This window comes from Coccinella septempunctata, chromosome 4 (assembly GCF_907165205.1).
Source record: "Coccinella septempunctata chromosome 4, icCocSept1.1, whole genome shotgun sequence".
Lineage (NCBI taxonomy): Eukaryota > Metazoa > Arthropoda > Insecta > Coleoptera > Coccinellidae > Coccinella > Coccinella septempunctata.
The window spans coordinates 6,518,354-6,545,852 of NC_058192.1; the positions used below are offsets into that span (position 1 = coordinate 6,518,354).

Consider the following 27,499-nt stretch of genomic DNA (forward strand, 5'->3'; position numbering starts at 1 on the left):
GGCCGATTTCATACGATCGTAAAACACCCAAAGTGCGCCCTTCCGTTCGTGTAATACTGATATAAGGGGGAATAAGTGTCAATTTTCGGCACCCGTGGATAATTCAACGAGCAAGTATTGGCCGCCCACGAGAACGGAGTCGAATGCATAGGGCAGTTCGAAAAATATAAACGAAAGCGAGAGGTGAAAATTGTAGGAATACAGATGAGCCGAATGGACGTCACAAACGGAATAGTAGATGAGCCCTTCGACATTCATTATTGGCTGCGATAGGCCGGAAAGGATGGAGGAAAGAAAGTTTCGTTTTAGATGGATACGCTGTGTTTCGAACAGAAGATGGGGTCGTGAGTAGCATTTTCGATTCAGGCTGTTCAATAAAAAAATTCTATTTTTCTGCGTTATATTTGAAGATATTTTGAGCTCAGAATTCTGTGATTTAAATATTCCAGATTAGAAATGTAATGATGCACCCAGTATAAAGTTTCGATATATTATTTCTCTGTATCTCCATATACTCAGGCAGTGAACTCACGACCCCACCACAAATAAACCCAATTTCTCGTCCATTACTGATAAGAATAATGCAAAGTTATAACGTTATTTTTCTAAAACGCATTCTTCAACGCATAGTGAAAATTCATTCAAAATAATATGACACTTCTGAAGCCATGATCCATCAATTTGGTCACTAGTGTTTATGTATACCTGCGCATTCGCCACTTTGCAATTCAGCCGAGTTACTATACTAGGATGCATTAATATCTAGTTAGCGTAGACCAGTTCCACGCATAGAAAAAATATTGCGTTACCATAGCAACGAATGATAACTCATTAGAAGTGTCAGTGTGGAGTTTGACGTCAAAAAAGTAAAACAGAGTTAGGCAATAAATCAAAAGAAACATGTCCAACGAAATTGTGAAAATCGAAAGATTGGAGTGTTGAACCATCATCAAATACCTGTATTTACAAGGGTTAAAAGGTAAACAGATTTACGAAGATACGCTAAATACCTTTGGTGATCAATGTCCTTCGTATGCGACCGTGAAAAATTGGACTGCAAGCTTCAAAAGAGGTAAATTTTTCTGTGTCAGTCCCCGAAAATATCGATGCAGTTCATGACATGATTTTTATCAGACTGTCAAATTGGGCTAAAACGGATATCTGAAGCACTGAATATTTCATAAGAACTCGTTCATCATATAGTTCACGTCAATTTGGACATGCGAAAAATTGCTGCAAAATGGATCCAAAAATGTTTGAATGTTGACCAAAAGCGTGCAAGGGTAGAAACATCGCGTTCGATCTGTGCTCGATTTGAAAACGATGTAGACTTCTTAAACCGAATTGTTACTATGGATAAGACTTGGGTACATTTCTACGATCCAGAAACAAAGCAACAATCGATGGAATGGCGACACTCTGGTCTTCCAAGACCTAAGAAGTTTCGTGTCAAAAAATCAGCTGGAAAAGTTCTTGCTTCAGTTTTTAGGGATTGCCATGGAGTAATTCTGATTGATTTTTTTGATAAGGGCAAAACAATAACCGGAGATTACTATTCGACATAACTGACAACTCTACGGATAAAAATTAAAGAGAAAAGATGCGGAAAGCTATCCAAAGGTATTTTGTTTCTGCAGGACAATGCCCCTGCACACAAATCTCATGTTGCCATTCAAAAAATTCGTGATTTAGGGTTTGAATAACTAGAACAACCCCTTTATTCACCAGATTTGGCTCCATCCGACCATCATCTCTTTCCTCAACTGAAAAAAAGTTTAAAAGGTCGTACATTTTCTTCTAACGAGGAGGTAATGAAAGCTGTGGTCTAGTTTGCGGAGCAAGAAGAAACATTTTTTTTTGGTCTAGAGACGTTGCAGGTTCGTTGTAATAAATGTATCCAATTAAGAGGAGAAGAATTTGTTGAGTAACAAAATATTTTGACATTGAAATTTTGTTTGGTTCTATAGTAGGCCAAGAATTTTTCAAGATATCCTCGTATACTTGCGCATTCGCCAATTTGCAATTAAAAAATAATAGCAAATTACACTCTACAAAACGAAAACTAGATTTAGATTCCATCCCCGTTTTTCCGAAATACTTCGATCTAATAAATCAAGGCCAGAGCTGAAAGAGCACGGAATCCACGACAGAAAAAATGCGTTGCGATACCATATGCCACTCAATCTCAATTCATCTCTAACCCGAGCTGTTTTCGGAGTTTAGCGAAGGGAAAAACGCCCTCTCGGATGTAAGGCACATCAATTATTCCCAAGAATATCTCCGGGCATAAACCCATGCTCAGGCATAGGCAATTCATCATCAATTCGCTTTTTACGCTTCATGGAAGATTCGAAAGTGTGAAAGTTTTCTGCTTCTTTCTCCGCGAACATTATTGCCCTACATCGAAGAATTAAACTGATCCAATTTGGGTAATGTCCTAGAAATGATCCTTTCTCTTACCTATCTACGGCCTGGAATCTGGGGAGAGGGAGATAAAGGAATTTCATATTTATGTTGAGCAGGGCGAAACAATGGCTGCTGAAGGTTTTATATATTTTCGGATTTTTCGTTAGAAAATTAAATTTTTCACCCCGACAGCATATATCTTGAATACAAGGGAATGTCGAAATATTCGCGTAGAAAGTTTATGAGATTGTGAGAACCAAGTTAAATTTACAGGTCTGCTCATGGAGAGCTTTATGATTCTACTAAGACAATAATTTTATTGTTTTTGGTCCCCCAGACTCCTGTAAATTCTCCACGATGAACGCTCGAGAAAAATGAACAAACAAATAAATCAACGTTGATCTGCTACTCTGCTCTCGTATATTTCGAATATTTTCTTGGGAAATGAATCGAATTATTCTCAAAGAATTTTCTGAGAGCTCATTCTTCATGCATTTTTGACACATGATTCATGTTCTGTTTTCCACAAACTTCGCTATGATAGTTCTGCTCTGTAGCAAAACGAAGTTTCATACTTCGAGAAGTATAACATAAAACGGTGAATCTATGAGATTTAATGGCAGATGTGTATATCTCCAGATAATATTCCCCAGGTGCACTTGATAAATTGAACAAGATATTCATTCCGATATATGTAAAAATGCTTCAGCTAGGCTTATGATAACACACCAGCATTTTAGCTAAGTAAATCAATACAAACTCTCTCATATTTTCACAAATGTCATCATTTCGTCTTCAATATTTCAAACTGATGTTTCGCTCATCAATTAGTGAAACATGATTTATAATAATAATAATTTGGAGAATAATTCATTCGCATAAAGTCTCACAATTTTTTTGAATTATTCAGAGAATGATTTTTTTAGTTTAACCTTCCATATAAAACAACAACCTTTCCTGGTATCACCCTTAACCCGAACAAATGTAAGTATTGAGAAATAACCCAAATCAATTCCCACCAAAACACCAATATTTTCAGTCCCGTCCAAGAAATAAACAATTATTTTGAGAGACTTCGTTATCATCGGAATTTAACCGACACTCATTCGTTTCATCTCAATGGATATGAGAAAAATTATATCCATTGCCGACACTGGAAACATTTCACGCCAGAAGCGTGTGAAGAGAGCCTGTTTCATTAAATAAAACGACACAAAACGAACACGGGCACCAGGAAAACTTGTTCATTAGTAAGCGCAAAAAATACCGCCAGAGGACCCAACAATTATGTGAATTTTACACGACGAAACTGAGGAAGCCCAAGGCAATAATTCCAGTGAGGCAAAAACTTTTCGTTTCATAGTAAATTGTTCCGTGAAGTTTGTTAATTGGAAATAGTTAGTCCCAGCTAGTTAACCTGAAATCACTGATCGAACTTTGTGGTGAACTAGTTCCTCAAGTTTGCATGGGAAACTGAAAACGCTTTTTCACATCAGTTTGTACCAAAAACAAAACACAAAACAATCAGTGGTGAAAAAATTCGAGAGAAATACCGGTTAAATTAACTCTCAAAAGAAAAATCAGCAACAATAAAAGTAAAACCGTTGAAAATATTCATATATGAAGATTATTCGATTTTTAATTCGAGATAAACAGAAAAACACAATTGTGATGATAATTATCCAAATACATAATCACTATCAATAGAAAACGATGATAGGTAAGACCCTTGTTGCAAAATGGCGAATGCGAAATACTTTCGATCGCCATTCGTCGATTCCACTGGGATGAAACAACTATGAAAACTACAAGATTTCCCGACTTTCCGTGAAAAGACCATATAGCGCCATCTAACGGACTGAAGACGTTCGAAACGAAAAGTGGAGAGGAACCTCTATGAGGAAAATCGATATTGTCAGACCGCTACCCTGAAGCTGCTGGTGTTATCTGGTGGTGAGGTTGGGAAATTCCAGTTGGATCCATCGGGAAATCTACTTAGTTTGAATAGTGCCCGCAAGGTGGCGAGAGTGTTAAGAATATGCTCAAAAATCTTCATAATAAAATCCCTTCGGATTTTGAAGCCAAAACCAACCAAACCAACAAATATCCGGTCCTTATATGAATACATGCGAATGATAATATGGAATAATTAAGCACTCGTTGGAACTGCGGTTGGTGTTTCCAATAACGTAAATAATATAAACGGTTGTTCTACAAGTTTCAAATAACAGCACGATAGAAACTATACCAACATTGATTAATTCGAAAATAGAGACACTACAATGCATGCCAATTCGATATTTGTTATTGCAGCCGATTCATCTGGGTGCAGGGCATATGAATTGGAAATTATAATAATTTGGGAAACTTGATGAATGCGAAAGCATGCAATCAAGTTCAACAGACAATTGTTTATATTCGCAAATTGATTTCAGTACGTTCAGTATGCGAGTTCTACATTCCTAACAGTAAAAACAGTTATTATCTGCCAAAGAATTATTCTATCGTTTCTCACATACGAATATGAATGATTCGGTAATTTTTTTTTTTCATAACATTGTATAGAGTTGAACTTCTACCCCCAGATGTGTCCAAATCCATCCATCCATTTTCAATTTTTCGACATACGTATACATTTCAATTTCTTATCGATCAAAACCGCTTCGTTTTATATGAAAAGATGTATCAGAATACGGTTCATCTAAAAATACGTAGGTGCCAAGCCAATCTGCATTAAAATCTTCCAGTTTTGAATTCGTCTGGCTTAATCAAATGATGGAACATCGCAAACTATCAATAAATCGTAACATCCCCATCCCACTTCTAGGAAACTTCGCAGAAACTAACCATGTTCGTACTGATAGTTGACACAACATGAAGTTTATTTCGTTAGACGCAAGTTCCACGAATGAATTTACAAACCGCATACTAGCAGGATTTCTGGAACAACTAATGTCTTTCACTGACACAGAGAACTAATGGCAAATTTGCATACCAACATAATCCCTCAACGTAACGTATACCATTATTGTCTCCAACACTAATAGATCATAGGGAGAATGTACGCGTTTAAGTTGGCCTACTATGATGATTTGTAGCTCTTTAGTGTACGTTTCCTCGTTATACAGATGATTAAGGACGAAAATCGAACCTGAAGTTGTCACTTGTAATTATTTTTATTTTGTCTTAAAGGAGAATTCAGTCAATGTCAACATTTTGATAGTGGATACCCCTCATCAAATAAAGCACTATTCTTTTCACTCTTACATTTAATTTCATTGTTTCATGAAATTTGCTTGAATATCTGTTCACAAAGTTGGTACGCTATATTTAATACCCAAAAAGATTTCAAAATGATAAAAATAAAACTCAAGCATTTACAAACATTCAGCTTTTCGAAATATCATTATTGAATTGATTCAATACCATTTCATACCATGAGACTTTTCGATAGAACTATGGAATTCCTCTACAAGAAACTTTCCTTACATTATCTTAAAGATAAAGAAGGTATAAAATTATTGGATGATCTATTCATCGGTAGGTAGAATGGAAACAGAAATGTTCGTAATAGCATTTATGGTGTAACTGGTGTCATGAATCTGAATATAATTGTAGATATCATTTATTTCGACGTCTCTTGAAACTTCAATTTAATTCTTATGGATGAATAAAGTCACTATATTAAATTCATTCGCAAATTGTCTGCCAAATGTTCATTATCATATTTCAGATTCGGTATTTCGAAGTAACAGTATATATTTTCGAGAAAACTGGAGTGAAACTTCTGATGAAGGAACATTAATCAAGCCTTGTCAACTAGATGAAGAAAGTTAGAAGATGTTATGATATTCTGTATTCACAGCTAATCTTCTCATGGAACTATTCGAGAGCTAATGCAACTTGAAGATGTGCTGTGTCCTAGAAATGCCTGTTTGATATTTCCTCTTTCCCATACCAATTCTAGACAGAAATGGCTATGGACGGGGCTAAGTTTTCAATAACCACTTCATCATTTTCAGTCGAAATACAGACTAAACATAGGTCAAAATACCGAAGCCTCTTTTTTTGGTAGTCACAATGAAGTTCTCAAGACGTCAATAACATTTTTTCATGAAATTCGGTATTCTGATTAAATTTCAGGTAGAAACAAGAATGAAAACCTAAATTTATTATACATCTACATATTTTGAACCCCAATAAGCAATAAAGTGTTGAATTCATAAAAGGATATGTTTGAAAATTGGGTGCTAAACCGAACATTGAGTTAAATGTTCAGTGGCCGTACGCATTTCATTCAAACGCTATATTGATCGCATAAATTAATGGTTATATTAGAGTGGAAAACATCCCGCACATGCAATCATCTCTACATTGACATCGTTATACAGCAGCATTTTGACCACGAGGATATATGAAGCTATTATGGATTATCTCCCAGGCCAGTTGCTTGCACTCTCCGAAATTAGGGGATCGCCTCTGTTTTGTCCTAGTTAATAGAAATATATGCGGTATTCGATATATGACAACAATTTAATCCGTATCATAGCATGGTTTCGAGTACGAATTCACATCCATATTTGATGGAAGAGATGTTAGACCATCGCATTTCATAATCAAATGGAATATAGAATGGGAGCTTCGAGTTTTAGACAGATATTGTTCTAGATGAAGAAGCTGGAACAATACATCGTATGTTTCAGTTCATATAACACGCCTGACGGACAAGAAATCAGTGAATAACGTAGATTACTTCATTGGTGTGATGTGGGCCAATTCCATTTGTGAAATTGATAAGGATATCCTCTGGAGCACCCATAGCTTCAGCAAAATGGATCTCCACAACACTATCCCTATTCTCAAAATAAGAAATATCTCTCACCAACTCAAGTAAATTATTTTCTCAGTCCGAACGAAAGGAGCTTAGGAAAACAGCCTCATTGTACAACAAAGTGTTACGGATAATACCACCATGGCAATAAATCAGAACAGTTCAATCCGAGAACGAAAGTACAAATGAGGAAAATCCCAAATAAACCCCCGAAGAAACTGAGAGGGGACAACTGAATCTGGAAAACGATAAAGAGCAAACTTTCAGGTTGGCGTCTCAATCCACAGAAACAGATCTATCCGCATTAGTTTCGTATTTCGCCGTCTATGGGTATACCAGTAGCTGCTCCGAATGAAGGCTGGAAAAAGGAACTCATTCGTCTCTCTGAACATTCATATCAATTTAGGTCGATTGATTGCGATCTGATGTTTCTGAGGAAAATTCGTAACTGCCTCGATTGATGAATTGGTTTCGATATGAGGTTTTCCCATTCAGTCGTGAGTTTTCCTTCACAAGGATATTTCAAATTGAGAACGTGAGGAACGAAAGTGAATTCTTGTTCAGTTATTTCTTATCGACAAAAGGAATCTACCAGATGGAGGGCTTCATTTGCAATTATTAGTTGAAGAAATTTTCGTGCAAATAAGGGAGCATATCCTTCCAGAATTTGTGTTGTAGGAATAAATTGGAACAAATTTACGATTCTGCAGAATAACTGTAAACTGTAACTGTATTGAGTGGAAGAGATACAAAAGTTATACCGATTATATCAAGGATATCCTAAGACGTCATTTTTTCCATAACAGAACCTTCAGCTCAATGCATGTTTCAAGTTTGAGCCAAATTTGTCAAAAACTTGGGAACCTTCAAAGGAAAAAGTAAAAAAACTCCCCTTTAGCTCCATAAAAAAGTGTTTGCGGACCAATGAATACTGAGATTTTTGCTTTGAAATTATTCAGGGAATATGCACAGCTAAAATTATTGTATTGACTTTTGAAAAACCCTGTAGAGTCATTCGGGGTAACTGAGCGCAGAGGGTAAGTGTGCGCAGTGCGTTGTATGAAAGAGGGGTTCATTTGGGTGAAGCAAGGGCGCAGAATCGCCAAATTAATTTTTCATAGGAGTGCGCCGTGCGACGTTTCGTTAACTTTTTATTTGCAATCAATCAAATTCACTAGTTTTCTTGTTAATTTTTAGCATCTCTGCAAATTCTGCCAAGTACAAGTTCCGAGTCCGACAGTGTTAAACAATATTGTATTCGATTATGCGCATATTAATCTAAATATATAATACAAAATTTTAGGTTCTCTTAGCTGCTCAACTCTATAAGGACGTCAATTCAAATTTTGGCTTACTAGGGAAAGTGTGCGCGGGTAAGTGTGCGCATAGATTAATTTATGGGCATTATTCAGTGAGGAATAAATTATGACATTGTTGATTTTCTTGGTTAAGACTCGATCAATATTGTCCTATTTGTTCAGAAAAATATGAAGAGGCACCAACAGGGGAATATATCAAGTGTTGTGTTCACCAGGAATGATGGCACGAACAATAATGCAGTGCTTGTAAAAAGGTGCTTCTGTATTGACAATAAACAGCATTTCTCTAATATTATAACATTTTGATGACATTATTTTGTAATTTGTTTTCATTGTGTGGTTCACTAAGCACTGCGTTCACTTACCCCGTAAGGGTGCGCACACTTACCCGCAATACGGGGCATCTGAACGCACTCCGACTTTCACTATTAAATTTCTTTTTGCGAAAAGAAAACGTTTTTGTTTGTTTGCTTTTTGATGTTTTTTTATAGATTAGAAAATTCTCTATCCTATGAGTATGTTTTAATTTTCCTAACTTCAACATTTGAAACAGGGTATGGCTTGAAAGGCAAAAGTGCGCACAGTTGCCCCAAATGACTTCATATCGAGTTCGAGAATCAACAGAATCCTTCTAAAACCAACGAGTGCTTTTATTAGTAACAACACAAAGATGAATCTATCAAGTACAACAACAATAATTTCATTCCATTCGTCTTAAGCTGAAGATAATTTGACGCTATTCTTTCCTGAACCTGAAGAGGTACCAGAACGCAACAACTCAATTAGATACACTGTCATAAAAACACGTGTAAAGAGACAGACAGCGGTTAGCCATAAGAAATATCCGACATGTTTGAATCATCTTGCTCGCTCCAGAATCTAATTTTCCGGATAGCACCTGCACCTCTATTTCAATTTGCGCCCGGATCTCCGACAAAAGTTTGCGTATAGCTGCACGAAAATCGGTAAATGTTTTCGGGGGAAAATTGGATCAAAAACAGACCCAACGCAGGATATGTCCTTTATTATGGGCGAGGAGGTCCTCGGTTGGAATGCCGGTCCCGGAAGTGGCATCCGGATCGATTTAACGAGATTATAATGGATGGAAATGTGTGAGGAAATGGAGTTTCTCCTTAAGTGAAGGATCAATCATGACGGCCGGACGTAAGTCGCTTAATGGAAATTTTGTTACACCCCAAGCAAGGGCAGATATTACTCTGGCTTTCGGGGGAGTGAATTCAAGAATGATTTCCACATAAATTTAAGCGTATCTTGAGCAGCGAGAAACAGCCTTAGCTTTATCGTTCAACTCAGAAACTCCCGAGTCATGAGTTCTTGTTTTACGAATGAAAAATTGTGTGAAAACTCAAAGCCTCAGTGGAAGCCGACTCAACTCTTTCAGTTTGTGAGATACATAGAGTCATTCGGGGCATCTGTGCGCACTTTTGCCTTTCAAGCCATACCCTGTTTCAAATATTGAAGCTAGGAAAATTAAAACATATTCATAAGACAGAGAATTTTCTAATCTATAAAAAAACATCAAAAAGCCAACAAACAAAAACGTTTTCTTTCCGCAAAAATAAATTTAATGGTGAAAGTCGGAGTGCGTTCACATTCCCCGTATTGCGGGTAAGTGTGCGCACCCTCACGGGGTAAGTGAACGCAGTACTTAGTGAACCACACAATCAAAACAAATTACAAAATAATTTCATCAAAATGTTACAATATTCAAGAAATGCTGTTTATTGTCAATACAGAAGCACCTTTTTATAAGCACTGCATTATTGTTCGTGCCACTATTCCTGGTGAACACAACACTTGATACATTCCCCTGTTGGTGGCTCTTCATATTTTTCCGAACAAATAGGACAATATTGATCGAGTCTTAACCAAGAAAATCAACAATGTCATAATTTATTCCTCACTGAACTAATGCCCATATAATGAATCTAGGCGCACACTTACCCGCGCGCACTTTCCCCAGTAAGCCAAAATTTGAATTAACGTTCTTATAGAGTTGAGCAGCTAAGAGAACCTAAAATTTTTCATTATATGTTTGGATAAATATGCCCATGATCGAACAAAATATTGTTTAACACTGTCGGACTAGGAACTTGGGCCTGGCAGAATTTGCAGTGATGCTGAAAATTAACAAGAAAACTAGTGAATTTGATTGATTGCAAATAAAAAGTTAACGAAACGTCGCACGGCGCACTTCTATGAAAAACTAATTTGGGGATTCTGCTCCCTTGCTTCACCCAAATGAACCCCTTTTTCATACATTGCATAGTCGAGATATACGCACTGCGCACACTTACCCACTGCGCTCAGTTGCCCCGAATGACTCTACATGATTTCCTGATCCCGAAAATAAACCTCATATTGTGCTGAATACGCTGACTCGATTCAACGCATCCTGTTCTGAGCAAAAACCATAGAAAGAGGAGCAGTAATTTATCGAATTTCGACAAGACCCAAGCCTCACATAATAGTTCGTGAAGACAAGCAAATTTAATGAAAGTGGCATTAAAATCATAGAAATTTCCATCAAGAGAAAATTCCCCCGTAAGACCCTACTAATTATACCCTTCACAATGAAACGTCTGAGAATATTTCGGAGTTCTGCCCCCCCGAGCATCTTCGAGGGCTCGACTTCCAGTGTCTAACACAATATTGCGAAACCTTTTCCAACTTCTGGGTCCCGTTTCGAATTGTTTTGACGACGCTCCCGAGTTCCAAACTAATATTCATAATCCTTGTAACAAGTGGTGCAGTACGGAATAGGTGAAGAAAATGCCCGAGGTTGGCATACCCTGCTTTCACCATAAACAAGACCGCCTCACAACAATGCAGCATCCACATTAAATCTCAATTGATGTCAGGCTCAGACAGAGGACTCGTGTAACGTGGAAGTAGAAAGCCATTCTAGAAAACTCGTTGGTTGAACTTTACAGCGTGCGCTTTCTAAATGACACATTTCCACCGCTTCGCAGGAGGACCAACAAAAGAACCCTTGAGGGCTGAATCGAATTTGTTTGAGATTGAAAGAACGCAGGAACTTTCAATTTCATGACACGGAATGTGGGGTTTAGTTAGTGCTATTCCACGAGAATTACCTGAACCGTGTATATCTTAACGCGAACTCTGGGGCAATTTCTTCACGGTGCTTGAAGAAAAATGGAAAAATTTATGAATTACTCTGGTTTTATAACATCGCGTTGAACGCAGGATATGTACGGTGAGGAGAAGCATTCTTCTCCTTCCACAACTCGTTTATTTTTTCTCTCATTTTATTTAACTACTGTGAATAAAATTCAGACTAATCTATCCACACTACACTGCACAAAAAATTCTGTATATTGATATCATTCGTTGACAGTTCAAGATTATATTCAATTTGGCGTCAACAGCGATATCTATCAAGATAACGCTTTTCATTGCACAGAAACGTGACGTAATGAATCCATCGTGAATTATTATAACAGCCATTTCTTATCCGGAAGACGAATTAGGGTAGGGATAAACAGACACGAATGCCACGAGGAAATGCCACTCGACGCCAATTCGGGAAAGGAAAAATAGATTTTCTTTGGCGTCCATATCTGCCGACTCGAAGACAAAAAGCGGCAATTACGAAATTTTTACGTACGAAACTTCGAGGATCATTTCCCATCATATTTTTCGGGTCCTGTCGGAATGAAGGGGATATAACTCTCGGCATTAGAAAGTTTGCCAAGGATGCCGGAATTGAGAAAATTGGGCATATTTTCGGCGGATTCTCCTCCACTTAAAGCAGTTGAGAAGATCTATATTTCGTGGAGGCTATGGATCAACGTGGAGAAGGTAAGTAAGTTTCAAGCGAAAGAAGCAAGAATTTGGTCAATTAATTGTTTGAGATTTCAGGGTTTTGGTCGAAGCGAGAGATTTTGGAAGAATTGAAAAATTGTAAAGTCAGTTTTTACTACAAAGAAAGGAAGGCATTCCCAAAGGAGTTCCACGAGGACTTTTATTATTCAAGAACACTTACAGAATGAATTAGTGCATAATCAGAATAGTGCTTTAAAAGAAATGGATTCTCCATATTAATCCAAACGAACATTTCACCACAAATTAATTTATTTAATTTTTAACTACAAAAATTTAACACATGAACATAAAATTTGTATTTCTTCGATATAATTTATTGCGATTTTTCTCCACAAGATTTAAGGTCAATTTCCCTCAGATCTCGTGAATTATTGTATGATTCCGGCAAGAGTTCATAGGAAGAAAACAACTAAATGTGTTCGTTTTCTTCGAACAGTTTCAACAGTACAAAAGGAGCATGGAAAAAGATGCGGGATTATCGAGATATCTTTTCTCGAATCCCTGAGAGACCTGTCAACAATGAACGTCACTATATGGACGCCATTCACGCGAATCCATTCGTCGAAGACAATTAAAATGGGCTTAGAATCTTGCTGGAATTTGTGGCGTCCATACGCCCAAGAGACAGAGATACTGTGCATTTCCCAGAACAAGTCATTATGTCCCCACTTTTATCTGTCTCGAGAGTTTTCCCGGATTCTCATAATTATACGTCCTAAATGCCTTGCTTGCATTCTGGTCGCAACTGCGGAGTAATGGAGTCCATTTGGACAGCGTAAGTTACGTCAATTGACGATTCTACAAGAGAAATGTGACAGGGATGTTCCGAGTTGATAAGCGTTCACCGCTAACGCATTATGGGACGTTTTTTGGGAATATTTTAGCTTGGAAGCTTTTTCGAAATATTTATGTCCTTTTCGACTCCAGGAATACGGCGTGGAAAATTCAAGAGGCAATACCTTGTGGAAAAATAGGGTGTGTCTTTCATATAAACTTTTTTGAGTATTGAACTATTCGTTCAATACATCCTACTGTTCAAATCAGTAAAAGGCTTGCCTTGTAAATATAAAAATATCCTGTAACACTATCTGTATCATGTGAAAGAATACACACAGAAAAACAGTAATAATGTCCGATTCTCTAGTGCTTATATGCTTTTATGATTCCATTCGTGAAATTGACCGATGCACTAAACACATTACGCGAAATGAATATACACAGTTCCATTTCCATTACGGGAATTAAAATGCATAAACTCATTATTTTTCAAGCTAGGAAGTTCCATTTCTTCTCTAAAAACTGATGTTTCATGGAAGTTCCGAATTACCGAGTATGAGCCATAAGTTTCAACTATTGACAGGAAAGTTCTCAGCAAATAATCTTTCGAACTAAAAATGAGAAACCAATACCAATCAGGAAGGACCTTGGTAGTCCTATATAGGCTGAAAAAATAATTATGGATTGTAAAGCAATGCGTTTTATGCTGTACTGAGTGTTTGAAACGATTTCTGTCTCCTGTCCATCACTTCTGGCACCTGCAGGGTGCGAATTCCAGAAGCTTGATGGGGATGAAATCCGATACATCATCCAAATCAACCGAAGAAAGACTGCCTCATCGCTCTTCGGGATCGATTTAATTACCTTCCGAACGAAATAGGTTGAGATTGACGAAGATCTTTCAAGGGGCATCACATTGGATCAGGAGCGGAATTCATGGGATAAATTGAATCGAAACGCGGGCGTAGATGTGGGATTATGTCAGAGCTATATTGATGGTATTCTATTGAACGAAGGATGCAAATAGGCTGATTGGTGGAATAATTATTCAGGTTTGATTTGCATAAACGGATCCAACGCCTTGGTTATTATTCATGGATATAATTCCGAGTTGAAAACGAAGGAATTTTATTGCATAATAGGTCTTGAGAACTTGGGAATTCAAGGAATAATAACCTGATTGAACCTGTAGAATAGAATTAAGTTCTCCCTCCTATTTATCGGGAATATAATCGGATTGTTTGAGAAACATGACTGGAATAGCGTCCTATATTTCATCATTTATACACTTTCTCCATTTGATATAAGGATCAAAATAATGTTGCTATCTGGGACTACAAGAAATTAAATTTTTTCAGACACCTTGTTTGCGAACTCTGGAGTAATATCAAAACCGCGAAGCTACAAGACAAAAGTAGCAAACGTGCATCATATCCATCATTCAAAGCAACCCGGTGTCTCAGCAAAACAGATGGCATATTAATACCGTCGCCAGGATCGGAATACATTAATTAATTCACGTTCGCTCGTTGAGATTTTCGAGCCCACCTCTATATTTAATTAATTTAAATAATTTGAATGTCGGAAATACATGCGTTCGCTCCTCCTTGATATGATTCTCTTCATTACTGTTATTGCATTATCTCTGGAACTCATTAGTTCGTCTATTCGTGTAGGTATGAACAGGAGGGGTATCATTACTGCGTTGCAGCATCTTCTGCAGAGTGAATGGAACATGATAATATCAGTTTCGTGAAGTTGTCTAGTCGAAGTTCAGGGAGTTTTAACTGAGACGGTGAATTCCGACAATTTCTGATCTCATAATCTGATGATGTTTAAAACCTCATGTCCTTATTCGACAAATTTCAGTTCATTGGTATGTAAGCACATACAGTGAGCAATATAAGCTGAAAAAACTTTCCAAATGATTCGAAGTTTTCATTGAACTTTTCCGAGGCAATTTTTCCTTGGATGTCTCAATTGAAAATTTGGAAACATCGCCATTTCAACAGTTCGTTCTGTCACAAGTTAACCTGGTAACCTGGACTTTCGATTCGTTAACTGCGTTGATTATTATGAGAGCCATTGAAAGGTCAGCATGTGTTAATATTTTTTATCGCCGAAAATTGGGGCAAAGGGCAGTTACACGTTATATTCCATGCCCGAAAAATCGCCGCTTTACAGTCAGCTTCCGCAGCTACAACATTTTTTACACTGATTCAAAACGCAATCTATATTAGGCATGTTTGCATAAACGACCGGAAAAGCTCGCCCTACATCACGCAACCGATCATTTGCGCCCAGCAGGGTTGTCAGCTGAGGGGCTTAAAACTGAGGATTCATTTCAAGAGAGTTCATGGAAAAATTCAAGTTATGCAAATCTGATGAACGTCCATCCCTCAGTTGATTCGAACAAACAGATCAAATGAAAATAATTTACATTTTCTGGACTTCTGATGAAATGTAAATTTTCAATTCTGTGTTTGAAAAACAGATGCTGGAAGTAAATTAAGAACCAATTTCATGATCTCAAACCATAATTCATTCATTAGCAATAGCGGAATTGTGATTGTGCATTCCTTTTGTGATTCGATAAGGAATAACGAAATATTCTGATCATCATTATACAGGCTGTCTGTAAACAAATGCAAAGGACTAAGGGAGATGATTCATCGATGAAAATAAGCAGGGGTAGTTCCTATGAATTTTTTTCGAAATCGACCTCCCTTCCAAGATACAGCCTTTGGAAGACGATGATGAGTTGACAGTTAATTTATTTTACGGGTTCTTAAAAACACTGGGTCATAAAACTATACATAATATGAAGTAATAATAAATAGATGTTACTCACAAAATTTTTTTGGATCTCATTACTATATTATTAGGGGTTGAAAATAACAACCCCTTATGATTTTCCTTCGAAAATTGTTTTCGTGGGATAGATTTTCGAAAAATAAAATTCTCTTATGGTTTCCCATTCAAGTCTGGAGAAAAAAGACTCTTGCAAAATTTCGATACAGTCGATACTTTTCTCGAAATAAATAAAAACTTACATCGCCTTCAAAAGGCTGTATCTTGGAAGGGAGGTCGATTTCGAAAAATATTTATAGAAACTACCCCTGCTTATTTTCATCTAGGAATCTCCCTTAGTCCTTCGCATTTGTTTACAGACACCCTGTATAAGGATTTCTTCGAATCATGTTACTGTCATCTACAATCAACTACGAAAACAGATTCAAGACTATATTCGAATTGAAGTCACAAGTACCACATTTAGAAAAAGGTTTTTGGAAATAATAATTGTGTTGGCAACTCTGCGTTCTGGATGTGTCATTTGGCCGACAAATCCAAACATGTGAATCGCTCGGTATGCGTACACAGAGGCGGCAAACCATAAATTCTTCCATAATTATTATGGCCATCGCAGCCTGTTGGCGATGGCATGTGCACTGATGTACGGGCCTCCCATCCGGATGCTCATTCTAATTAAATAATACTATTCCGCGCTGGAATACGCGTTCCGGAAATAAAAAAGGAGGGACGAACAATGGACCACCACGACCCAACAACCCATATTTTCTCTAGACGCATCATTAAATATTCGTAATATCTGAAATATACTCCTGGTATCGACCTGGTCTGTAATTGGGTTAACGTAAAATTAACTGATTATTCCCCCCCGGGCCTGTGGAGAGCCAGAAGCCCGTGGCAGATTCATAAGCTAGAAAGAACGAGGATGATTAAAAAATATATGTATGCGTCCATTTGAGCGTGAGAATTGAAAGTGCCGAGTTTGATTTTCTCTCACCAATTCTGCGAAGTGCAGTGTGTGTTTTAACTCTTGCATTTTTTCAGTTGAGTCATCATCATGATTAAAATTTCGAAACTGCAAGCATACAGAAGATCCTATTCATTACTGCATTCAGATGCGGAAATTTCGGATACATTTTAGCTTCATCATTTTTGGAAGTGAGAAAATTAATTAAGTCTCGACTGATTAATCGATTAAGTCTCAAGATAAATGTTGGAGCATAACACTGACTATAAACGCTCTTGTCTAATCGATATGCTCGAAATCCTCCAGAAATATAATCAACTTAATCAAAACATTTTATACTCACGCGTAAGGAGTAGCCTTTTTATTCGGAGATACAACTTACCTGAAAAGAAAAGAAACATGTATATAAATACAAAATTGTCAGCAATATTTTAAACAATTAATCAGATTCCAAGACAAGAATACATTCATTTTAGATTGATTGACGGATTGTCTGAAGAATGGATCAGATAAAACCACAGAAATCCAAATATTATGGATAGGAAATGCGGCTAAATGTTGACAGTTGTCGTTAGTACTAGGTATAACGATCTATATGTTTTTAATGAAACCTGTCTCAAAAAATCAGTTCACTTCAGTCACTTTTTTGACCGTATTTCATGCATAGATAGAAAGGGAAGGCACAGTCCATGTCTCTACGTCTAAGCACAATACTAACGACAACTGTCAAATATTTATATCTATTGAATTACAGTTCTAGATTACACATTGTGATTTCTATGGATAAAACGTCCAGGTAATGAACCTCTGATTACAATAATCGGAAACATCTGATCGGACATTCAATACTTACCAACTAAAAGCCTTAAGAGAGAGGCAAAAAGATGTTGGTTATCAGGAAGAGCCATTTAGAAATGTTCAATTCAGCGAAAGCTTGCCCAGAAACAAGGGCGCCATGATTGACGTACAACATCTGATTTTGTGAATGAATTTAAACGAGAACAGTTCTTGTAACACATCCAGTTTTTCGAATTTACGGAGGTATATGTCGAAGGTGCCTTGTAAACAGATATTTTCAGGGGAGGGTATCATGAATGAGAAATTATTTATGAACAATAATATTCGTTGTATTGTGTAAACCGAAATATTTATTTCCACTTTAACGAATGATAAATTCACGCTTGCATTATTTATCGCTTATTATGATTTCACCAACCTTTGCCGAGCATCATTTATCATTTAGACTCTCAATTTAATATGTTTATTCGATGCTACATTGTGGTTTTCGTAATCTAACTATCGTTGATGCAATAACAAGTAGCTTTAGCTTCGCGAACACAGGATACTGATGTATTTGTCATTCCACTTCTAGATAATTATTCAGTCGTTAATGAGGTCTCATTCGACTAACAAAACTACATACAGATCAAATTTCGACAATTAATAGAAATGAAGCATTCGAACCACTCGGATGATTTATTAATAGACATCAAATTATTAAGTACAGTTGAATATCTACATCCTTTTGCATTGTAATTCAGAGAGTACTCATATATTTATAATATCATTGAATCCCAGTTTATCATTATATATTATCATTATATTATCACGACCCATCAGAAGCTCTGCGAGCTTGTAAGAGTTCGAAGAACCAGTTGTGTTCTGTGTAGTTATCGAACTCAATCTTGGTGAAATATTACCCAAAAGAGGCTGGAAACTTCGAAGAATCGTTTTCTTACTAATAAAAGAGTTGCTACATCCCGAAAAAGATGGAGAAACTCCGAAAACAATGGGTTCAGTTGAAAATTCGTCAAGACCAAATGGCTGCCACTAGGTCGATGAAATTTCAAGATTTACTACTAGAAGAAAATCTCTAGCAGATAAGTGAGTGCATATTTTCGAGCGGGAGGATTGACATGAGATATCATCGGGCATTTCACGGAATACTAGGTAGTTTCTGAATCAATGAAGACTGAAATTCAGATGTTCTTGTACAAGTACAGGCAAATTCGAACGTGGAGCAAAAATTTGGCTTCCGAGCGTTCATAAGGTTAATGTAACATAAACGGGATAATCAACTCAATAGTTTCAACATTACAGTCAGAGTTCATCGCATTGTCTCTCTCCTGGATAACATCATAGTGTTGTTTTATGCTCATCGAATCATTACTGAAAACGTTATGACCGATTTGAAACTGAATGGGTTCCATCAACATTAAGTAAATGGGTATAACGCCTAATTTGGCCATTCCAGCATTGCCATATTGTTGAAGTAATAACAACAAGCTACACGAATGATCGGATCTAATTCCGGATTGAAATTAGCTTCAAGCGCCACACTCCGAACATGATTGATGAAATATTTAATTCGAGATATATTGCATGTATCCACACCGAGTAACATATGTATACCTCTGTTTGATTGATTTTTGTGTTTTGGGAAATCTCGTATTCGTGATTTGGAACACTAGGGAGTTCATTATCCTTATGACGTTCAATATACAACTCCAGGAACTTCAGTTCACCGAAAATTATTAAAATAACTGAAAAGAAAGGTTATCAGTTTCCCCTTGAAATAGTCGAATCGATTAGAGAACCTTTTTTTTAAAGCTCATCATTCTGAAACCTCTCGATGCACACAAAATTGTATTCGTGTAGAGATAAAGTGAATGAAATCTTTATAACTAGCTTGCAAGCAGAATAATTCAATATAGAAATAACTGAAGGAAGGTATTACACGCCTAAAGCCTAAAGAATAACACAAAAAATCAATGGAAAGAAGTTCCAATCTGAGGAGTTTTGGCAATACGATTTTAGTAGCCCAAAAGCACCTTCACTGTTATCAGGTCGATTCAGCATCCATTCCTCGACCACGAAGGAGCGAAGCGGACCATTCCAAATTGGAATAGATGCAAATATGATGGACAACCGAATCATCAGTAACAAGAAATGCCGCATTAGGACGGCAGAAGGCAGAAACTAAGCTGTACGAGGTCAGTCACACATTAATGGCAGTCAGTTTCAACGCCGCCTCCGAGCTCTGGATATCCCAGGATGAATTATGCATAGTGCCTGGCTGGCTCCAATGCTTAATGCTTTCACATCGTTGGAACATTGCGCATTCCATATATTTCAGCACAATTTTCCAGGCACATATGCGTTTTGGTGGGGCCGGACAATCATACTTGTATAGGTACTCATAACATAACATAACTGACGGTGTACTATTGTGAGGTCTCCTGAATTATGAGGTTTCCAGACATCGGAGATATCGAAGAATTGACAGACACATGTGCGTCCATTTCTATGGAATATTTTTGTTTTTTAGTTGCTTGTTATCCTGTGCGGATGGAATGTCAGCTAATTTTTTATTTGGGGAAAGAAAAGTTTATTTTTTATAGGAGACAAACGCGTTCACCATATGGTTCACGTGAATTTGGTCATGAGAACAATTGCTGCAAAATGGATCTTCAAATGTTTGAATGTTGACCAAAAACGTGCAAGGGTAGAAGCATCGCGTTCGATCTGTGCTCGATTTGAAAACAATGTAGACTTCTTAATCCGAATTGTTACTATGGATGAGACTTGGGTACATTTCTACGATCTAGAAACAAACCAACAATCGATGGAATGGCGACACTCTGGTTCTCCAAGACGTAAGAAGTTTCGTGTCCAAAAATCCGCTGGAAAAGTTCTTGCTTCAGTTTTTTGGGATTGCCATGGAGTAATCATGATTGATTTTTTGGATAAGGGTAGAACAATAACCAGAGATTACTATTCGACATGACTGACCACTCTACGGGAAAAATTAAAGGGAAAAGACGGGGAAAGCTATCTAAAGGTTTTTGTTTCTGCAGGACAACGCCTCTGCACACAAATCTCATGTTGCCATGCAAAAAATTCGTGATTTAGAGTTTGAATTACTACAACACCCCCCTTATTCACCAGCCTTGCCTCCATCCGACTATCATCTCTTTCCTCAACTGAAAAAAAGTTTGAAAGGTCGTAAATTTTCTTCTAACGAGGAGGTAACAAGAGGTGTGGAGGTCTGGTTTGCAGAGCAAGAGGAAACATTTTTTTTTAAAGGTCTAGAGATATTGCAGGTTCCCTGAAATAAATGTATCCAGTTAAGAGGAGAATATGTTGAGTAATAAAATATTTTGACATTGAAATTTTGTTTGGTTCTTTAGTAGGCTAAGAATTCTTCAATATATCCTCGAATGAAGTTTGAGCCTCGAATATGCTGATGAAGATTTTGTATCGGCTCCAGGAAGACTAACGTTCAAGGTCATCACCAACTGACAACAGAATATCCTTCTCTACACACTATACCAATGTTTTCGTTTCCCATGATTTATTTCAATTCAAGATTCAGTTCTATTCCAAAAACTTCCCCCACAATATTGGTCTACCGTATATCCTTATTCAGATTCCTTCAACCAGGATTTCCTCTAGACAGTCGATCCCGATAAATAACCATGACGAATAGTCCTTATCAGGGGCGTTCGTAACTTCGAATTCCCCCCTATTTTCCACCAAGTATATCCCATGGGTTCATTCTGGATAATCTCAGTTCCCAACATATATCACCGGTGATGTTTCCCAATTGATAATGAGACAACTTTTATAAGAAATATCTGAGGAGACCGAATTGAATGTGCAAGATAATAGTGAGAAACGGGGAAGTGGGATAAACGAGAGCTTCATGAAAAAGCATGGCCTGTTTTCGGCGTCCCGGCCAGGGCTTTGTAGGGCCCTAGATTTGTGGCGAGGCTTTCTTCAGACGCCGTTTGGGGCATGTTTACATAAAAACTAGCGCTAAGTTGTATGAAGCTTTCTTGGCCGGGGACAAACGAGAAAAATTTATGAATGCGATTTCATTTCATTATAACATTTGGGGCGAAGATAAGGCAGTGGAACGTTTCTTGATTTTCGTTCCTCTGGAGAGAATATTGCTAGTTGGGGAGCCGAAGAGGGAAATTCGGGATTCACTCGAGCGTGTCAGATTAATATAAGGTGAGATACCTTGGACCCTGTAGAGTAGCTCTACAAAAAATTAGACCGGTATAAGTAGGGGGAATTGTCTAGGACACCCTGTCAGAATAGAAAAAAAAAACGATCATTGTACATACTCAAGCGTGTCAGATTAAGATATATGTGGTTAATTACATGTTGAAAAGAATATATTCTCTTAATCTGACAATTTAAGCGTGTCGAATATCTGTGGGAGGATGCCAAAAGTGCAAAAAAGGTCACGTGTACATTCTCGAGCGCGATGGTGTTTTTCTTATTTTGAAGCTAATAATTCAAGAATAACGGAAAAAATATAATCTGACAGTTTTAGCTAGCCGAAACAATAAAAATTGGCTATAAAAGTCACTAAAATCAGTTTTTTTGAATTATCTCCTCCCCAGGGCTTCAAATCTTTTTCGCATTCATTATAAAAGTTGTAGAGCATAACATTTTCTACAAATTTTGTCCCAAGCAAATTTTTTCAAACGTTTTTGAGATATATGGCGATTAATGCGATACATGCTGAAGCGATAATTCACTCGTTGGAAAATAGCACATTCTAAGGTTCAGTCAGAGACTAATTTCGAAATTGTCATCATAGAAATGGCTTGTCGTTTTGACAATTGGATGAATGTAGATTCTTAGAACATAAGTACATATGTATCTATGTTCCAAGTGTAGATTAGACTGGAATTTTACATTGACCTTGCCCTTTCGCATGTGTGGCTAAGCTTCTCGCCCTATAACTCGAGAACGGTTAAGAGTATGTATGTAAAATTGCTTCAGGCAAAAGTTGTGTAGAATTTCATTATCTACAACGTTCATAATGAATACAAAAACGATTAGATGTCCGGCAGGGGAATATTCTGAAAAAAAGCATTTTTATCATCTTCAAAGTGTCAGATTGAGAAAACCCCCCCTGATTAGTGACAGATTAAAGAGTCAACACGTCTACAACACCGAGATTAACCATCTGTATGAAAATCTGACACGCTCGAGTATGTACAAATAACGATTTTTTTTACATTTTCAAAGGGCCGCTGTGACCTTGCGTCATGTCCCAATTGTCAGTCCCTTAAAAAGTAGCTTCCGTTGGGTCCAGTCAACATATCTTCCAAAAATCTGACACGCTGGGAAAAATTTTTTTTACCATTTTCAACTCTTCCTTACGGCCAGTCCCACCGCGCAAACTGCCATATACGCATGAATTCATCATCAGAAACACGTAGGGCATATACAGTATTTTAATCTGACACGCTCGAGTATGTAGGTACATCTGACGATTTTTCTTTTACATCTTTGAGACCCTGCAGACGCTTTCCCCACCGCTGAATGTGCATACATCATAGAACCTTTTTCCCTTTCTTTTTATTCTTAAAAAGTCTTTGCTACGCTAAATATATTCATCAAACCATAAGTGTCCATTGGCAAGATCCGATGAATAAAAATCCAAAGGCTGAACGTAGAAAACACGTAAAATATTTTCCTCCTTCCGGCCACCGACTGATATGGCACATTCGATTGGAAGGAATAAACCCTCAATCCGCAGCTGAATCGGTAGAAAACGCTGAAAGTTTCAAAAACCCCCTGATCTCCTTTACTTGCCGCAGAAGAGCCCCATAAACCCGGCTTGCGATTCCGAGTGACCCAAGAAGTGATTGATTCTAACTTCGCAATGTGGCATCGTTAAATCCTCGTTAGCCAGCTTCAGTCTTATAAAGAAGTCGATGTGGTGACAGAAGTCCGATTCTGCCCAGTTTTATATGACCAAGGACAGTGAAGGATGAGAAGAAATATTAGACCTTCGTAGAATTCGAAATCTTTATTCAACAAGGACTGAACGTAATTGAGACTAAAAAAATGATCGAACATGTATCAATTTTTCTCCCTAGAAACTGCCATGGTTCGCGAGTTGGAATAACTCAAAGGAGTCACTCGAAATAATTGGTCGAAAGAGAAGAAATTTTAATTAATTCCAAGTCGAGTTCCTCGGGCTGCTAAAAATCAAATAAAATCATTGACGTGTGCAATACTGAACCCTATATTCGTTCCGAAACTTTGTGTCTCATTTTTCACTTCGTAATTTCTTCGCGCGCGAAAAAGTAATTACTTCATTGAGGTAGCAGCTGACATTGTGCAAGTTCATTAATTCACAGCATAATTATGTAGCGAATCCAAATGTCTCTCCAGTGTCGTGGATCTCGGTCCAATTCAGTTAAGGGATGAATTGAAAAAGACGGCAGGCGAAGAAGACGTTTGTGAGTGCGCCAAAGTCATGAGCAGAATGAATTGCATCTACACCCACGAGGGTGGACCAAATTGGAGAAAAAGCAAATGAGAATCATTGATTGGACGTATGTAGATCGCTATTTGATGAGCGAATAACAATCTGCAAGATCATAACGGAATTATTGGTCGAAATTGGATATTCTTAAGATGGGTTAATGAGATCCCATAGCTCCAGTGAGGCAAACACAGGCTAGCCTCTGTATTTTATTGGCCTTAGCATGCTAATATCATGACCTGAATCCATTTTTTTGGGTAACATCCACAAGTTTTACATGGCATCAAGACCTCTATTGCAAAAGCATAGGTCTGCTAAAGAAGACACGAAGGCTAACAGGCAAAATTTTCTGTATTGAATGAAGCAAAAATCACATTATTTTTCATAAAAATCGTATCTCCTATATATAGAAATGAAACCTCCAATCGAAACACCTTGTAGTTTTTGAACCTCAACGGATATCCAAGTTTAACAGAAGCGAACTTAACAATGTTGATCAAATGTTGTTTTCTTCCCAGTCCTCAACTGTGATCTCTCGAAGTGGAACTACAAAAAAACGTTTTTTCTTGACGCTTGTGCTTCCTACAGGTGACTTTTTCAATTGTCGAAATCTCGGAGTATCGCATTATTCACTTGTTGCATAAAGAACTATTTCGCTAATAAATTCCATAGAACAGCTGTCTGAAGAATCTATTGCAAAAGGCTTTAACGAGCCTTCTGTGTAAAATTAAAGTTGGTTGCCGGTAGCAACGAATTAGCTCGCGATTGATGATCCTTCAGGATCCCTCATGATATTCATTAAATATCCCTTTCGAAGTACCATGAGATAACCCCAACACGATTTATCGTCCGAACTGGCACACATGTGTGATGAATCGACAATTCGTTTTTTCAACCGGGATAAATTGGTGGACCACCCAATGAATACTTCGTTTCGAAAATGTTTGCAAAGTCAGGGGTGAAATTGAAGAGAATACAGCGACGAAGGGCATTCGAAAGCGAATACATGGAATGTATATATACGCAGTGGCTTTTGACGCATTTTTCATTTAATGCTTTTCATTTCAACGTGTGGAATCAAGGATGATGGTGTACTGATCCTCGGTTAGAACATAAACTGAATACTGCCATTGATAATCACGTATATTTCCGAATATACGCAAGAGCAAGGAGTCCAGGGGAAGGATAATTGGACTCAAAAAACTGTAAATTCAAGAAGAACAACAACTTCCTTGCTACATTATATCCTAAATATCCTTCAGTTTCATTGAAATTCTCGACCAATAAATGCAAACACATTCAGTCAATCCATTAAAAAATTTTCATAATTTAATGCCAGCTTCGTTTTACCAAAAAAAAAGTTAAATTTACCGCCACTCCCAATTGCCGGCACTTCATTTCTCCGTTCAACCGTAAAACCGAAAATTATTAATACAGTTGAGAGAATTTCCTTCATTGCCGTCCGAGTGAAGCCTGCTCCTTCGGGGACAGGAATATTAATAATTCGAATGGGAAGAATGCTTTTTCCTAGTATAACGCTCCTTCCTGTTTTATTCATCGACCTCAAGTTCCTCACAGCCGCCTTCGTTTCTCGCCTCGATGTTTTCTCATCGGTGGAAATATGCGTGAGGGCGAAAATAGGACCATATTTCAATTTTCCGCCTTCATTTTATTCGAATGAACTAATAAGTTGGCGTTTGGATTCATCGCCAGACGTGGCAAGAGACGAATCTGGTCAATAATAATAATTCTAGACGAACCACCGAGTTATAGGCAAGAATGCTGAATGCAACTGGTTCGAGAGAAAGGAGAAAATTGTACATGGTTTATTTCGGTACAATATCGCCCAAAATGATTCTTCATCTTTTTGGAAATACCAATGGAATATGAGAAAACAGAGCTTATGTTACCCTAAGACTCTTTTTTTGGATGAATTGCTTTCTCATTTATCATTTCGTTGATAAATGTTAACAATCAAGGCTCGTTGTTGTATCGTGTATACTCTTGTAACATTTCATGTTTACTAGGTCTCAAAAATCTCACCTTTTCGATGATTTTTGTGGGAGATATGCTTGTCGAAAATTTTGCAAAAGATGGACTCACTTAAAAATTCGTCAAGACCAAATGGTAGCAATGAGGCCAATGAAATTTTAGAAGAATATTTTTGAGTAGTTTATGTAACTATGAAAAAATCGAGAGTCCTCTGCAAAGATTAGTTTTCGCGTATTGATGTCGCAAACGTGGTCTTATCAAAATGTTCAAAAAGTTTACACAAGTTAATTGTGATTGCTGAAGCTTCGGAAATTCGTCCCAAATTAATCAATTTCCTCAGAACACGATTAAAACAATGCGAAAAAGTGTTGATTATGGATTATTGCACAAATTTTCATCAAGGAATCAAGTCTCCAAGTCCTCCGCACTTGTTTAGAGATACCCCGTACATTGCATAAATTCTCTAATGAGCTACAGTCATTGTAATATGAAACCGTGTATCACTAGATGAAATTTCTTGCCCCAAAATACATAAAACTGTCGCCAGGCAATCCACAACTTCTCGCAGTTCCATTCAACGACCCTCGAGCCCGAATTTCGTTTAAACCAAAGAAGCTGGCACAAATGAAATTCAGCTGGCCGTTCTCAAGGAGAAGAAAATTAAATGAAGAGTTATAAATTGCGCGGCATCAACAACAGAAGATTTATGTGGGGTCAAAATTTCTTTTCGGAGAGTAGAAGTTTCGCAACGACGAGAAGGAAGGGCTGCAAGGAACACTAGTAATTTCTGCTTAGCCTAAATAGGGGGAGTAACTTGATTAAGAGCAAGGTATGGGGCCCGTGCCATTAACAACCTATTCAGGCAGAAACTTTGTTTCTCCTTTCGCTAACGCTCTCAGGGAATCAAGATATTTCTGCCGGGGTAGCTGTCGAGGATGGCTTAATTGAAAATCGTAGGGTGACTGATCTTGTTGGCTGTTGAGATGAGTTGAATAGAGGAGTCTTGATTTGAGCGCGCATCTCTCTTGGGAGCGACCATTTAGAAATTCCAGCAATCGATGAATAATGATTTAATGAAAAGTATGAATGAGCAATACGCTTCAACTTAGAATGAGAAAATAATGAAATTAATATTAACAGTCGATGATTTTTTAGATCATCAGTTATAAGACATTAACTCTCGAAATTACAATGTATACTAGACGATGGTACTAGGCATCAAACCCAATATT

General features: G+C 37.4%; 1 protein-coding gene across 9 annotated transcripts in view; it reads right to left on the reverse strand.

Moving 5' to 3' along the window:
- The window catches only part of LOC123310662 (neural-cadherin), a 303,888-nt gene that overhangs the window by 113,932 nt on the left and 162,457 nt on the right, over window positions 1-27,499 (reverse strand). The window contains exon 1 of one of the 9 annotated variants that reach the window (XM_044894225.1): window positions 17,832-17,928. The exons of the other annotated variants lie outside the window; for them this stretch is intronic. Within the exon in view, the coding sequence (XP_044750160.1) occupies window positions 17,832-17,886 (55 nt within the window). The 5' untranslated portion in view covers window positions 17,887-17,928. Of the gene's footprint in view, window positions 1-17,831; window positions 17,929-27,499 lie in introns of those variants that run through there. 9 annotated transcript variants of the gene reach the window in all.